Raw genomic sequence first — 16,018 nt, forward strand, 5'->3', positions numbered from 1 at the left:
CGTATATTAATGACAACAGACAGTAGCAGCAAATGCTCATATTTTCATCACAAATTATAATAAAACAATTAATGTGAATGATGGAACTCTTTTTGCATTCTTAAAATCTGATTAAATTTTGGTTCAGATTTTAAAACGCTAATCACAAGTAGCGACTTTAAATGTTCATCGGATAAATTTACCCTGTATTTTGACTTGATTTACTTCATCTGGGAAAAAGTTTCTTCACATAGATATGTCGTCCCAAAAATGGAGATAAATTTACAAGCAAATTTCTTTAAATTTGGAAATTGCTCAGAGTTCAGACGTTTATAAAATTCGATCAAAATTCGTTCCTTGTATTTGTCTTTAATATGATAATTTTCCTGAAGTTCAATAATTTCCATTTGAATTTGACTTGGGACATCTGCAGCATCACAGTCAAACGGATTTTGAAACAATCTAATTTCCTGAGCACTGGAATCCAAATCAGCAAATCGCTTCCGAAATTGTTCTTTCAAATCTGAAATGACTAAATTTGCAAACGAGGAAGGAAATTCTGCTTCACCCTTTTTATGCAACTCTGCACAGTATAGCATATGAACAAAGTTACAATTTTTCACTTGGCTTTCCAGAAGTATCAGCTTTGCTCTGAATGCCTTGATAAGTGCAAATAAATCACAGACTAAGTTATTTTCACCCTGCAACTTTAAATTCAAATTGTTCATATGGTTCACCAGATCACCAAAGAGTGCTAATTTCCAAAGCCACTCGGTATCTGATAAAAGTGTTTCGTGATGGTTTTTTTCGGTAAGAAATATATCAATTTCATTCCTGAGCTGAAAGAAGCGCGAACGAACCTTTCCACAGCCAAGCCATCGAACTTCAGTATAATATGTCAGGTCAATAAGCTCGGAACCACATTTGCCAGTACTCATTGGAAAATTAGTTCAATTGGCGCATTTCTGCACAATTCTTTCGCGGGCCGTAGTTTGGATACCCTTGGTCTAGATCGTCATATATGGTCATATATCGCTTAACTTCAGCAGCGTCCAAGAGTAGCCGAGAGAAACGTGTGCGTTTAATGTGTTCTACTGCACTTTAATGCAGAAAATTGGCGTAGGAAATTTGTACACCCTTAGGCCGAGCGCACACCAAGGAAACTGACAACTGCAGCGCAACAGCGATTTCCGAGAATAATCGCTGATTTCAAGCAGGCAACTGATTTCCTTCTTAGCAGGCGCACGCTGAGGAAACTTGCGTTCGATTAGTTGCTCACATCATCTCAAGTGGGCGTCTTTGCCCACCAATTTCCTGCACTTCCATTCTGCAATGTCAGATAGTGATATTGTTCCTGTATTGATATGGTGGTGGCTGAGACGGCGTAAGAAGAGAAGACAGGAGAAAAGAAGACACTGGGTGCATCCGTTCTTTAGTGACAATTTAAACTCAGGTGTTTATATTGTTTCGAAAGAACTTAATCAGGATACAGTGTTGCGGGGTTCGCAACCCTTTTTAAAGTTTAGGAACTTGAGTCTGATGTCTTGGATCATGCCCTCTACTAAATTTACAGCACGTCAAGAAGTTGACCTGCTTCCTCAGAGAAAAAATGTTAATCTACCCCTGCCATTCCATAAATTAGTGGAGTCCTGGAGTGTTTTCGTCTGGGACCTATCCTTCAACAGCAGCTGGTGTAATCTGATCTGCGTGAGGGTTCATGTCTTGGGACACTGGTCTGCAAGTTTAGTTTTTAGATAGGTTTTAAGAAGAAGAGGGAAGTTGAAGGGTGCATTTTGTCTGGGTTGGGGCTATGGGAAGGCTGGCCAGGCTTACGTCCACCAGCGCTTGTATGTAATATACACTAAGAATCAATAAATCCTCTATTATCTGTAGTGAGTATTTGCTCTTTGTGGTTGGAATACCCGCTCCAGCAGCCAACTGACCATCACCAACACTGAATTATTACGCTCTCGGCCAACATAATTCAGTCGACCCGCCAACATCTTGGGCCACGACAACAGAGCTGTCCAAATCATTTTACAGAATGAGCATTGAAAGTTTTTCTTCATTAGTGGATCTTGTAGGACCTCAAATTCGAAGATAAGACACAAATTTTCGTACAGCTGTGTCAGCAGAACCATAGGCAAAATTATAATTTTGTATGTTCCAATTTTTATTTTTGGACAGCAGACAAGAAGACAAAAGGTTCTGGACTGAATTACCCAAGTTCACTCTCCTCTAAATTTCCTCCTCGATCATGTTTTGGTTTGCTATCGTCGTTCCAAAATATCTGAACTCTGCCACATTTTTAAACATCTGTTACCTATCTTCATGTCATGATTTTGCTCTACACACGTATTTTGGTGACGAAATATACTTAGTTTTCTCTGTGTTTACTTTTAGACCAGCCTCCTTACTTGCGTCAATAGACATTTTTATGTTTCTCTTTATGGTATCTATATTATCACCTAGTAGAATCATATAACCAGCATAGAGCAACCGTTGATGTGTCCCATTCAATTTCAGTCCCACCTGGTTTTCTTGCAATTTCCTAATGACATATTCTAAAGCAAAGTTGAAAAGTAGTGGTGATAGAGCATCTCCTTGTTTTAGATCATTCTGGATAGGAAAATTGTCATACAAATATTTAGGTGGGCTGACTCTATTAAAATGGATCTTAGAGAAATACGATGGGGTGGATTGGATTGATCTTGCTCAGGGTAGGGACCGGTGGAGAGTTCTTGTGAACACGGTAATAAACCTTTGGGTTCCATAAAATGCTGGGAAGCTCTTGAGTAGCTGCAAAATTGGCGGCTTCTCAAGAAGGGCTCAGCTTCATGAGAGAGAGAGTGTACCAGTTGAAGAAAAAATATTGCTTACTCTGAGGTAAGGAAAGTTTATCTTTTTATTGATATACAAATTCTGCAGATCTCTAAGCAAATATAATACCAGTGCTAGACATATTTTCTTTACATTGTTTATTATAATCAAAATGATGATGATGGAAGGCTGTGATTGTAGAGGGCACAGCACCTGCAAAATCAGCTGGCTGATTACTCTTTAACCCCAGCAGCAGCAACTCCGTCGCAGTACAGTTATATTAATTTAATTCGGCTGATGATTGTAAAGGATGGGGACTAACCCAACTGCTGACTTATCACAAAGCACGGGTCATATTGTAGTAGCTGTTTGCATTGTTTTAGCAGACATATTCTGCATTTTGATCCTATTATATATATATACCAGATTCCTTCATCTCGTGAATTTTTTTTTTCCCTAGCCAAATCTACTTTGTCCCGCCTGGCATAGTCTGGACCGTCTGGACGGTGTTTGTCATATATGCCAAGCTCTTGCTCAATTAACTGCACAAGAACAAATTAGCAGGTTTGTCAACTCTTCGCGCCATCTTCGGAAACAAATGAATCACGGAAGCACGTAATAGAACAGCTGATTTCTAGGAATCCAAGCGGCAACACAATCGTGCGAAGACTGGCATGCTCCGTAGCCTGGAAATTGAGTTTCTCAGTCTGCCGCGAGTTTCGTTGCCGTTTCCTCAATTTGAGCTGCTCCATTCATTAATATGTGTTCAACTCTGGCTGATTACACTTCTCGGAAATCGTGGTTGCATTGCTGTTGCCAGTTTCCTTGGTGTGCGCCCGGCCTTAAATTTGTGCGGTTTAAAACTAATTTTGTTGATCACCCCCAAGTATTCAGCAGAGAAGAATAAAGAGCATAGATTTGTCACTAAGTAGCGTCCTTTTTTAGTTTTCAGAAATATCTCATAAAGAAATGGTATCTGCAAAATTACGATAAATTTCGCGATATTTTTGTTCTCTTTGTCATGGAGTCGCACGTATATGGTAATTATAAATTAAACAGTAGTATAAGATAATAGGGGTGATGACAAATTTAGCTAATATATACTGATAGTTAAACCCCCACCCCCAAATGGAATTCATAATTGAATTTTAATGTGGCAGTGCCCTCTACTCGAGAGGTAGAGACCGAGATCCAAAATTCGGGAGACTATAGACTCTTGTAGATTCATTCGACAGACACTGTTAAAGGCAGTTCAATAGCTAAATAGCTAAAGTGTTACCAGGCAATGACTAAGCAAGCAGAAGTTGAAGACATTTTACGTGTTAGGGCAAGGGCACACGAAGTAAACTGACAACCGCAACGCAACCGCAATTTTCGAGAATTGTTTTCAACCTGAAGTGGAGCAGCACAAGTTGAGGAAACTGCATTGTAGTTAACTGTACTAGTACGTACGACTTGTGAGAATCCAATAAATCCGTTTGCCAAACCAAACCCCGTAAACAAGTCACTAATACATGAGACAGTATTCAAACCAATTAATAATATCGTGGAAAACGATAAAACTTGGAGGTAGAATGGTATGTGTAAATTTTACATTGTGCGGTGCTGTGTATGCCTAAAACCAAGGCTTACAGGAAAAAGTAACAGTTGCAGACAGAAGTCTCAGTTTGAGTGGCATTTTGAAATGATGGAATAAAAAATATCCGACAATAAATCGGAAGTTATGTAAATTAGGTAAGTACATAGTACGCGCAAAGACATGAAGAAGAATAAATTTGGAACATATCAAAATTTTTAAATCCTTTGGGCAATGGATTTGTAGCATGGGGATAAATAGGAATATAGAAAAGAATATAATTAATTTAATGGGGCATCGAAGAGATGTAATAATAGAAAAGGAATACGATCGAGTTGTGAGTTCGTTAAGAGGCCTGTTAATAAAGTTCGCGATCTCGCCACCGTGTGTTTGCCGTGGCAGAAGTGGACAGAAACCTCAATATGGTCTGATGACGTTGGCATATGAGCGTTTCACAGTTGTGTTGTTGTTCTGCGTGAAAAGTTAGACGGAAACGACCCGAAATTTTTGCCCAAAACTCGTGGATCTTGCATCACGATAATGCACCCCTTTACACGGCACTGTCCGTGAGGAAGTTTTTAGCCAGTAAATAAATAACTGTGCTGGAACACCGTCCCTATTCACGGGATCTAGTCCCCAGTGATTTTTCTCTGTTCACGAAGATAAAGGAAATATTGAAAGGAAGGCATTTTGATGACATGGAGTAATACGACGACAGCTCTGAAGGTCATTCAATAGAACCAGTTCCAAAATTGTTTTGAAGGGTGGACTAGGCGCTGGCATCGGTGCATAGCTTCCCGGTTCCCAAGGGAGTACTTTTAAGACGACCACATTGATATTCAGTAATGAGGTATGTAGCACTTTTACCGTGATGAGTTCACGAACTTCATTGTGTGGCCACGTATGTCTCAACCAGCTCAATGTGTCTGTATAAATGTTAGACCTATATAGCCAAGGACAAAAACGAGTACTGAAGTAGCACAAATGGGACCTAAATGTAGGTTAAAGGGAGTAAAGCTAAGACATTGACAAGGAAGTGAGGATACAATGAATTGATTTTAGGTAATTAGATGACAAAATGGCATTATAACATACCAGGAGTGGAGAAATCATGTTCACAGAATCACTATTGAATACCGAAATAAGTATTCCGGCCCTCGAAGAAAGAGGGATTTAGGGAGTCCATGAATGAATTTGTCTTTACTCTCTGTAAATGGAACACGTGTAAGCGGCTTAAATCCCATAAAGAAGAAGCACACGTGGTCTAAACACTCTTTCGCAATCTAAAAGGGGACATACACATGTGAACAAATGCGGCGATAGAATTAAGAATGATGCGTTTCACGAGACTTGAATGATTTTCAATGGTGCACATACATCCGTTACTATATTATCCGGTTTCTGCTTTTAGGTATCATGGGTATCAATGTATACCGTCGTGGCCGGAGATAACCATCACAACCAAGACGTTGATACGCGTTCCCTGAAACGTCCCTGCGTTTGTTAATTGCATTGTGATACTACATTATGACGGTTGTTTCGTTTCTTGTCTAATTTGCGGAGGGTCTTATGTATGCGTACTGTTTATGGTCCTTTGCCATCAATATTACTCACTGAAATGCGGACCATGTAACAGAGTACACGGAGTACACTATTGAATTCAATTGCTGGGAAATCGCTCTCTTAACTTATCCATAATGAAAGGAACCGATTTCCATTAGTTTATAGATGCAATGTCGGGAGTCCCTGCAAATTCGCGAAAATAAATCTGTGATCACGGAATATCACCGACAAAGTTACTGTTACGCTTATTTTATTTTCACTCCGTGATATCAGTGGTTGTTGTGATGTGATTATTACATGATTGTTTATCTGTGGTAATAATTAAGAACAGAGTACGCACGTAATTTTGCTAGTTATATTTTGTATTATGCTATGTCAGTTGGAAGAAGTAATATTTAATATTCACAAATTTAGTTCTTATAAGCTGTCACTTCAAGCGCTTTCTACAAACCTCCTACGAATATTTCATGTAGTATTCAAGTCGTAAGTCTTGTAAATTTCAGAAGCGTTCAAAGTCCGTAGGGTCCGTAGTCCATGATCCCTGCTGAGGGAGGGAGAGGTAGCTCGGAAGAAGAACGTCTGTATCTATCGTATCTATGACTCGCCAGGGAATATGTCAAGCCTGAAAATTGGTAAGACTATCAGATTGTATGCTTAGTACTGCCATTAAATGCACCAGTTATTATATGTTGTTACTGAGATGTAAATATTGAATAGCAAATGTATTTGTAGTTTATTGTTGGATTTGTGCAGTTGTATTACAAAGTCGTAAGCATCGCAAGAAATGCATATTATTTATTTGGTTTATTACTTCTGTTGCAAAATGTGAACGGTTATTTAATATGCTGAGTTTGCTGGTCTTGATCGTATTTGTTTTATAATTGGAGTACAAGCACAATATTAGCTGTTAAGCTCTGGAGACTTGTAGTACTTTGAGTTGTATCTAGAGGTTAAGATTTACACTGATTTATTTATAGCACTAGACTTGAAGTATCGTAATATGAGTTTATGATCCAGAAGTCGCATGAACGCAGCATGGGGGAAAACCGTTAACCCACTAACTGCTTGGCTTTAGTGATAGCTGTAGATATATATTTTTTCATGTCACAAGATTTTATAAGTGTGCTTTAAATAGGTAATAGTAGTGTAGGTACTTACTTATAAATTTGAATTCCAGAATTTTACATTATGCTGAAATATTGCACAAAGACTTACTCTATTCCTCCAACTCCTCTGAGCTCGCTTAGCAAATGTTTACTAAGAGGAACAGTATTGCCTGAGAGTGTCTGGACTGATAATTGAACAAGTTTATAGTTGCAATATTGCCAGTGGCATTTTAAAAGTATTGAAGCTGGGATGGCTCAATCAAGTGACAGATATGGATTGGATTGCCTGTAGGGGCAGAAATTTTAGTTTCTGTCACTGGATCCAGACCAGCTCTGGGGCCCATCCACCTTCATATCCAAGGGTACAAGGAACCTTTTCACATGGTGGCATGATTTATATCTCACACCTCCATTTAGTTCTATGGCTATGAATGCGTTTCCCTAGGGCTGTACATGGCCTGGTGTTTAAGCACAGGGATAACTTTACTTTTGTGTCTTTATTATATATGTGTGTGGAAGTTGATACAGCATCATGTCTGTATTTTGAAAAACACAAAAAGGGAGGCTGATATAATTACATTGTATGTTGTGGACAAATTGTATGTGATGAAAAGGAGATCAGTTTAATCCTCACTTGTATTACATTTTTGGTGTTCATATGGTATATCTCTGACTTTGTGTTACTCCTTCCGTATTGATTCACGTTTGCATTAAGCATGGCATAAAGCTGAATCGTGCACAGAAAGGACAATAGTATTTGAGTAGCATTTGCCATTCCCTTTATTTCTAAACAGAAACTGGATAAAGTGGTCAAATACCGCGTTTCCTTTGTAGATTTCTTAGTACAACTTTGATTCCTTTGAAATCCAGGTTAACTAAAAAAAATGTTCTCTTGTTGAAATATCATCAGTATATTGTGTAGGTGACTGTCCTGTGGTTTTCTTATGTCTCTTCAAAGCAGTGTCAGGCCATTATGTTCCTGTGACATTCGTCTTAACACCTTTAAAAAATGTGATCTTGTGCTACAAAGAAATATGAATCGATAAATTAATTTGTCTTAAATAACTAACTGACAGTGGAAATGTAAAAACTTCTCTGGTACTACTTTTGATACGTGGCCTGAAAGCTGAAAGTTTCTCATTGGAACCAAACAAAATGCAGTGTTCTGGTTTCTTTTACATCATGCCAGCATTTGTCTTGTGAGCAAGATGTGGTGCATTTTACAACATACAGAATTGAGCTGCTCATTATTGTGATGTTACTTGGTGCTGGTGTATTTTGTGAGAAACTTTTCATTTTCCTGGCAGATATCAGATTCTTATCATAGAGAAAACCACAGTTGTAACATTCTTTGATTCCTCATTCTTCTACACCAGACAAAACTGCCTTATGCCTAGTAATAGACGTATGGACAGGCATATAATTTAGATGAGAAAAGCAAGAACAGTACTCATTACTAGACCTTGATGTTGTTGAGACTGAACTGGGTGAGTACCCTGCATGTGACATATATGTGTTTAGTTGTGTTATCTGATGTTGACACAGCAGAAACTCCCCTTCTGTCACACTGTAGTTTCCAGTTAAACTTGGTACACACTAAAATGTTCTGTGAGCCTCCTTGAATTATAGTACAGCGTACGCATTTCTGGAACTTTGTCCATTTGGCATTTGCTGCTAGTTATAATACATATGTTACATCATAACAAGTTTCCCAAAGAATTAAGTTGTCTATTATCCATGAATGTCTCCACCTTTACATAGAAGTTCACCAAACTTTGTTGCCTGTCTTGATGAAATGTTCATGTGAAGGATATTTTGTGCTGTCATCAGGCACAGTTTTAAATGGAAGAGAAATGTAGGTCCCTGCTCATGGACTGTTTCATGATGTTAACATGCACCACCCATCTCTTATCCTGGACCACTATTTTTCCGTGTAATACTCTGCCTCACGGCAGAGCTTATCCCCGTGGCATGCTACAAATGTTTCTGCTGTGACCACCAGCAGCATGTTGGTGTTGTTTGTTTGTTTGTAGTGTTGATTGTGATGGGCCGTGTCAGGTGACTTCTGCTTGCTCATAGCACACACAGGGCATGGGAGAAATGTTGGATGCGAGATCCCATCGAGACCCAGGAAGTTGGCAATCCAAGAGCAACATTCGCCCTCCACTTCACCACATGGCAGCAATGCGGCATGGTATGGCTTGCTAAGCCCCCCTTTAGTTGTGACACATTGTTCTGATGTATGCATTTGTTTGAACGTAAGAATAAGGGATGGAGATACAGATTCTTGGGCAGTTCCATACGAGTAATCGAAAAATAGAAGCTGGGTTCAGAATCATTCAAGAGAGAATAGTCAGGCTTGGTTATTGTAGGTACTGATTTTCCTGCATAGAGCTGAAATGCTTGGAAATGTCTCAAAATAATAGCCGCTGTGCTTGAATTTTGTTATTCCTTTTCCACAAGTTATTTGATGACAGTATTAAGAATGTAGCATCAGATGATAGGATGGATTGAAAAAGATTTGGAAGGGACTGGCCATGGCATAATTAAGGTACATCCCCAGCATTTGCCTGGAGGGACTGTGTAAAACCACAGAATATCTCGGGCACAATAGGTGTTGTCCCAATCAAGATTCGAACTGAGCACCTCCCAAATACAAGTTTCTGGTAGATCATTGTGTATGGTGGTTATTTTTGAGGTGCTTAGGTTCAGAAGCACCTGTGTTCACGTGTTTTCAGTTTGTTATCTGCCCTTTTGACATTATTATTTTTGCATACTATCCTCATAATGTCCAGATAACTGAGAATGCAAGGAGTTGTGTCCTCTTTATATGGAGCTCTGGCAGAAGGCTGGCTTTATTTTTCTGTACTTTATTTTGACCTTGAAGATACCTTTTATTGTAAAAAGTAAAGTAAAGCTGTCCCCGTACCAAGCCGTGAAGGCCCATAGGGTTGTGAGACATTGAGGGTCCCACATTATCTAGACACTCGGCTCAAAGATGATGGTAAGGTTGTCAGCCTTATTCACTGGCTGCGCTTTACTCCCCAGGAAAATTATTTAGTTAATTCCTGGTACTCATTTCTATTAAGATTCTGAGTGAACCCCAGGGCCATAGTGTGGCTGGAAGGATTAGGTCAATTGAAAGAAATCCAATGAACTCATCTGGACTTGAACCCGCGACCTTCCAGCTTGAATTAAAATTGTTATCTTGTAGGATGTGATGCTGTGCGGTCTGGAGGATACACTTTTTGATCCATTGGTACTTCCAGACCCCATGGCATTGCATCCCAGAAGTAATCTCAGTATTTCATAATTCATAGTTCATAATTTATCTACATCCATAAACTGTTGCTCAAGTACAATTGGACAAGTCAGTTTAAACCATCTAAAACATTGCAAGTTAACAACTGCTAAAACTGTACAAAATGATACACAAGACCAAGAACAATACAATTATCTTAGGCTCAATGTCCCCATGCTGAAACTAGCAACCGAGGATGACAACCCCCCAACAGTCCAATATAAAGTGACACATACACTTACACCATCTACATACATCCACACCACATCAGAACCAACCCGAGCCACCAAACTACCATCCATTATTGTTACTAAAAAACTCATGCAGAGAATAAAAACAGTTCTGTAATAAATAACTTTTTAATTTATTTTTAAGAACTTTAAAATTTTCCATTCCTTTTAATTCATGAGCAAGCTGTTATGCATTTTAATTCCCATGTTAATTACACAAAAATTTGCAACGAACAGGGTTGCATGATTGTACATACAGATCCGGTTTTCCTTAGTGTTATACTTGTGAATGTTGGAATAATGAGTTGTGTAAATCTTGTTATGAGTCTCTTATGGATTTAATCAAATAAAGAGCGTTGCTTAATTTATGACAAATGTACTGTATATGAATGGCCCATCTTAAGTTATCGGTGATATAAATACCAAAAACATTTAAATTTGATAAGTTATTTCTTTATTTTTTAGACACAGAATGGGTTCATGTGTTAAACTAGATCCTCTTCCCTAAAATAGTATTGCTTTAGTCTTTTCAGTATTTATTATAAGATTATTTGTTAGGAACCAGTTTCCTAATTGTTTCGTGACTTTTACTGATTTTTCTTTTAAAAATGGAAGGTTTTTCTCAGTGCTATATTTGTGTCATCCGCAAATAACACCACCTTAGCTTCTTCAACAGCTTGGGGCAAATCGTTTGTAAACAACAAGAACAGAAAGGGTCCAAAAATAGAACCCTGAGGTATGCCATATTTTATTTGTTTACAAGATGAAGCAAACAGCTTTATATTTGCAGTCTTTTCATCTAAATGCTGTACTTCCACAAATTGAGTTCTACCAGTAAGATATGAATTCATCCATGAGTGTATTTTCCCTCTAAGTCCATACAGCTCCAGTTTGGCAAGCAGTAATTTATGATTTATTACGTCAAAGCCTTTTCTTTTATAATGCTAGTGTTGTGGGACTAAGTCCCTTGTACTGCGGCCACTTCTAGCCTATTGTACCAGTCCCAGATGATAGGTGGTGATAGTGGAGCAATTGGTGGAATGAAGAGTGGCAGGGGAAACTGAAGTACTTGGAGAAAATCTGCCCCAGCACCACTTTGTCCACCACAAATCTCACTTGACTAGACCTGGGATCGAACCCAGGCCGCCGCCATGGGAAGCCAGCAACTAATCACTTGAGCTATGGCACAGCCCAATCAAAGGCCTTAGTTAAATCTAAAAATATGCCCATAATGAGCAGCTTATTATGTAATGCTTTCTGGATATCTTCTATGAAGGTCTGTGTTGCTCTTTCTTCTCTCTGAAGCCATATTGTTGTGTTTGTTTAAGGAGGTCAGTAGTCTTTTGAAATTTACCTACATACCCCCTATATGACTTCATGGCCTGATGCTTACACACAAGGAACAGGAACTACTTTACTTTGTAGTTATCATAATCACCATCATTCTTGTAAAAGAATTTTGTTTTGTGAATTTTAATTTTAATTTTGTAGTGCTCAAGAAGTAAAATTTTGAAATTATTGCTTTTATTGTTTCTCATTTGGCTAGAACACAAACAGTCTATGTGTATATGAGTTATGTAGGTCATTAGAACCTTAAGATGATGCAGTTCATTCATGAGCACTCTTATGTTGGCAGGCAAAACCAGCCAAGAAGACGTGTGTTATGTGGTTGCCAAGTATGACTATGCAGCTCAGGGTGCACAGGAGCTAGACCTTCGTAAGAATGAACGCTACCTCTTGCTGGACGACTCAAAACATTGGTGGCGTGTGCAGAATGCCCGCAACCAGGCAGGCTATGTGCCCAGCAATTATGTCAAGAAGGAGAAGCCTTCCCTGTTTGACAGGTAGCATATGAAGTGATTGAGTGATCACAGTTGCTTATGTTATTCTTAGTGTTAACCAGTGTAACATTTAGCAGCCTTCAAGAATATTGAGTTTCTGGACTTTTTTCAGAATGTAGAATCCTGAGAAGAAAAAAAAAGACAGCATTTTGGAAACTGGATCTGTTTCTGTCTGTGGGTGAAAATGTGGAAGGAACCCACTCATTTGGATCTGTTAACAAAAAGCTAATCTCAGTTACTGAATAACCTAAAAGCAGTTCAGTTTCTGAAATGAGTTCTTTCAGAATTCTAAACGATGGATAAAGTCTAGAATTTCATTAATCCCAAGAATAATACACCATAATCAGAAGTCTGGAATTGATTTATTACCATGCATGAAGATATGTCAGCAAAGTTAAAAAATATACTTCTTCTTCTATGTTGATGTCTTTTTCCAACAAATTTGGATTTATTTGACAGATTGGGTCAATTTCTCTTATTCCAGATTAGTTTACTTCATATCTGTGCAATGTTTTATGTTGTGTGATGTCCACTAAAGAGGTTCTGCTCTATCATAACTGAGTAATGATATTTGTGACTTACTGTAAGTGCCTCATTTAAACCTTAGATGAGAAGGATCTGTCTATCCTGAGTGAAGTTTCTTGGTTTGATTGATTAATTAGTTTAAAGCTACTGATTTTAAGCTTTTTTGGTGATTCGTTGTTCTTGGCTCCCTGCCCTGTGTGGATGTGAGGAGTGTTGCTAATCTATTGAATGTAGATGCTCCTGGGTAGTAGTTGAAAATTGTTAATTATAGTGGAAGTTTACCGTTATTAACACATCAAACCAGAACTGAAGTTAATTATTGTATATTTTGATAGTGGCATTTTCTTGGCAGCCAGTATATCAGTCATACTGCCATGATTTGGTTGCTAGAGGGAATATGGCGATTTTTCCCTGTACCTGCAGGAAAAATATGATATAGCACCCTGAGGTAGGTGTGATCATTCTCATACATATGCCCCTATAACTCCTGTAACTGAAAGAGGTTGATTGGAAATGAGCTTAAGTGAGAGGAATGTTACACAAGACATAGACGGTTCTGACACTTAGCCTCAAGTTACTGACATTATTCACGTCTTCCAGTATCAAGAAGAAAGTGAAGAAGGGTTCTGGCTCAAAGACACTCCCTTCCAGCAACTCTCCCTCCAGAGCAATTGAGTCTCCAACAATGGGACGCCGGCTGCCCGCAGACCCTGCAGAAGCCATTGGGACTGCAGTTGTCAAGTATAACTATCAGGTGCTGCAGCTACTGAACTTCATCTTTCTTTTTGTTTTGTGGTGTAAATCTAAAATGATCGTCTTTGTGAACTGTGAAGAACAAGTTTCATGCTCATATTGTTAGGTGTATTAGTAACTATAGACAGATTTTGTATTGGTAATTGGATTTATTGACCACTTACAGGTCATAACTACAAATAAGTATAACACTGTTACTGATTTTCACACTACAAAGAACTCCGGACTTAGATCTTCTCAGTGTGCTGTCACTAATGTTCGTAAAAGTTTTCAAAAATGGCTATTCCTTTACAGTGTTTTCACTGTCCATTTCCTGGCAATGGATTTTAACACAGGAACTATAACCTGCAAGCTCTAGACATCACTGTACTGCAGCACATGTTAAGTCTTCACAGCCTGACTTCTTTTAATCTTCTGTACTCCTCCAATGTGCTGCTACAGCTTCGGAATTTGGCTGACTTAAGTAGATGCAGCACACACTAGGCATCACAGGAAACCCATGTCACATGATTACTACTCAGCCAGTCCTCTGATGTGCTGGCTGTTGCCTAGTAGTGGTCTCGGCATGGACCTACAGAAAACATCTGCCTGCACCGCTCCTTCATCTGTTGTGTGATGTAACCGTGCATGTGTGAACGTACCTAGTGCGCAATGCATGGCAACATTCCATGCACAGACCACAGAAAACACTATTCCTGTATTGTTGGCCACATGTGTTGTGGGCATTGCAGTGGGTTGATACATCGTAATATTGATACATCTCATTTTCACAGCCTTTGAGCCATGGTTCTGTAGTCTACTTCCTAGGTTGCCATGGGATGCTGTCATCCTCACACAGCTTATTACCATATAGAGTCCTCAAGTAGTCAGTAGTTTGTATTAAATCTTTAGATTCATCATCATCATAAAAGCCTGCCATTAGAACCCATCTTATCCAGTTCAGCCCACAATCCAATCTTCAATGTTCATTGTAGGATTGTCCTTCTATTATGCTTCAGTCTCTGAAGTGACCTTTATCTGCTGGGCTTTCCAGTTAAAATCTTTTCTGCATTTTCTGTCATACATTTGTCAATCAGATATTTATGTCCACAGGCTCAACAAGCAGATGAACTGTCACTGGTGAAAGGTACCCGTATCCTGATCCTGGAGAAGAGTAACGATGGGTGGTGGCGGGGACAGAGCAACACAGCGACTGGCTGGTTTCCAAGCAACTACACACAGGAGGAGGGCGATAGTGATGATACACTGCATACCTATGCCATGGCAGAGAATGTATTGGACATTGTTGTAGCACTCTATTCCTTCTCCTCCAATAATGATCAGGAGCTTGCATTTGAGAAGGGTGACCGCCTAGAGATACTGGACCGGCCACCTGCAGATCCTGAATGGTACAAGGCTCGTAATGGGCAGGGCCAAGTTGGATTAGTCCCACGCAACTACCTACAGGTGAGTATATCTTCAGCTGGAGTGGGCCTTCGTATGTTTCATTTCCTTCATATTTATGTTTCTGATTTTCTCTTCTAAAATTTTTTTTTCTGAATTATTAGAAATATGGACTTGGTCAGTGTTTTGTTAATACAGATTTTACTTCTGCTTACATTTTTAACTCTGTATGCCGTACCAGCCTTGTTCATTTCCACCAAGTGTTCATGATCAGTTTTGATTATCTAGGATGTAATCTGTTTGGCATCAGAGATGAAGAATGATGAAGAAGGAAGTATAAAAGAGTTACATGAAACATCTGAAGGGCTTGTCAGGCTAAGGTTAATATACGGCATTGAAATATGACGATGGAAGAATCATTCCATGTTGAATCAAACTGTGTTGTCAGTCATGTCATCACCAGTTTTCATAATTTTTGTTTTACAAATAGATGTCCATGAAGTAAAATTTTCCCAGACTTCAAATTTGTTTTTGTTAACCCTTTCGCGCGGTCATTTAAATTCCGCTGCCGTGTCTCCGGCGGTAATATATTCAGCCGTCCATTTAAATTTTGCTCGAAAATGATTTATTCATCATTGTTCTTAAATTATATGAGATAGAAACATGAAACTTTCACTAAAATTATCTTAAAAGGTGGTTTTATAACCGTACCTTATAATATGAGCGCCCGGTATCTCGGCAATGGAAGCAGTTGGTTTAGAATTTGAGCAGTGTAAGGTAGGCCTTGAAGCATCAAACTTTCACTAAAATGATCTTAAAAGATGGTTTTATAACCTTGCCTTATAATATGAGCGCCCGGTATCTCGGCAATGGAAGCAGGTGACACCTTGAAGCATTCACCACACCAATATTGTGTATCTTTTCTTTGGCCCTTTTTTTTT

General features: G+C 38.9%; 1 protein-coding gene across 4 annotated transcripts in view; it reads left to right on the forward strand.

Moving 5' to 3' along the window:
- The first annotated feature begins 6,266 nt into the window (after window positions 1–6,266).
- The window catches only part of LOC111866646 (cytoplasmic protein NCK1), a 16,254-nt gene continuing 6,502 nt past the window's right edge, over window positions 6,267–16,018 (forward strand). Inside the window, exons 1-5 of one of the 4 annotated variants that reach the window (XM_023855792.2) lie at window positions 6,267–6,570; window positions 9,078–9,238; window positions 12,212–12,419; window positions 13,542–13,695; window positions 14,787–15,140. In XM_023855792.2, coding sequence (XP_023711560.1) covers window positions 9,136–9,238; window positions 12,212–12,419; window positions 13,542–13,695; window positions 14,787–15,140 — 819 coding nt within the window. In that variant the 5' untranslated portion in view covers window positions 6,267–6,570; window positions 9,078–9,135. Of the gene's footprint in view, window positions 6,571–6,614; window positions 6,707–9,077; window positions 9,239–12,211; window positions 12,420–13,541; window positions 13,696–14,786; window positions 15,141–16,018 lie in introns of those variants that run through there. The other 3 variants (XM_023855794.2, XM_023855793.2, XM_023855795.2) reach the window with 3 other exon arrangements.

This window comes from Cryptotermes secundus, unplaced genomic scaffold (assembly GCF_002891405.2).
Source record: "Cryptotermes secundus unplaced genomic scaffold, Csec_1.0 scaffold1755, whole genome shotgun sequence".
In the NCBI taxonomy this organism is placed as follows: Eukaryota; Metazoa; Arthropoda; class Insecta; order Blattodea; family Kalotermitidae; genus Cryptotermes; species Cryptotermes secundus.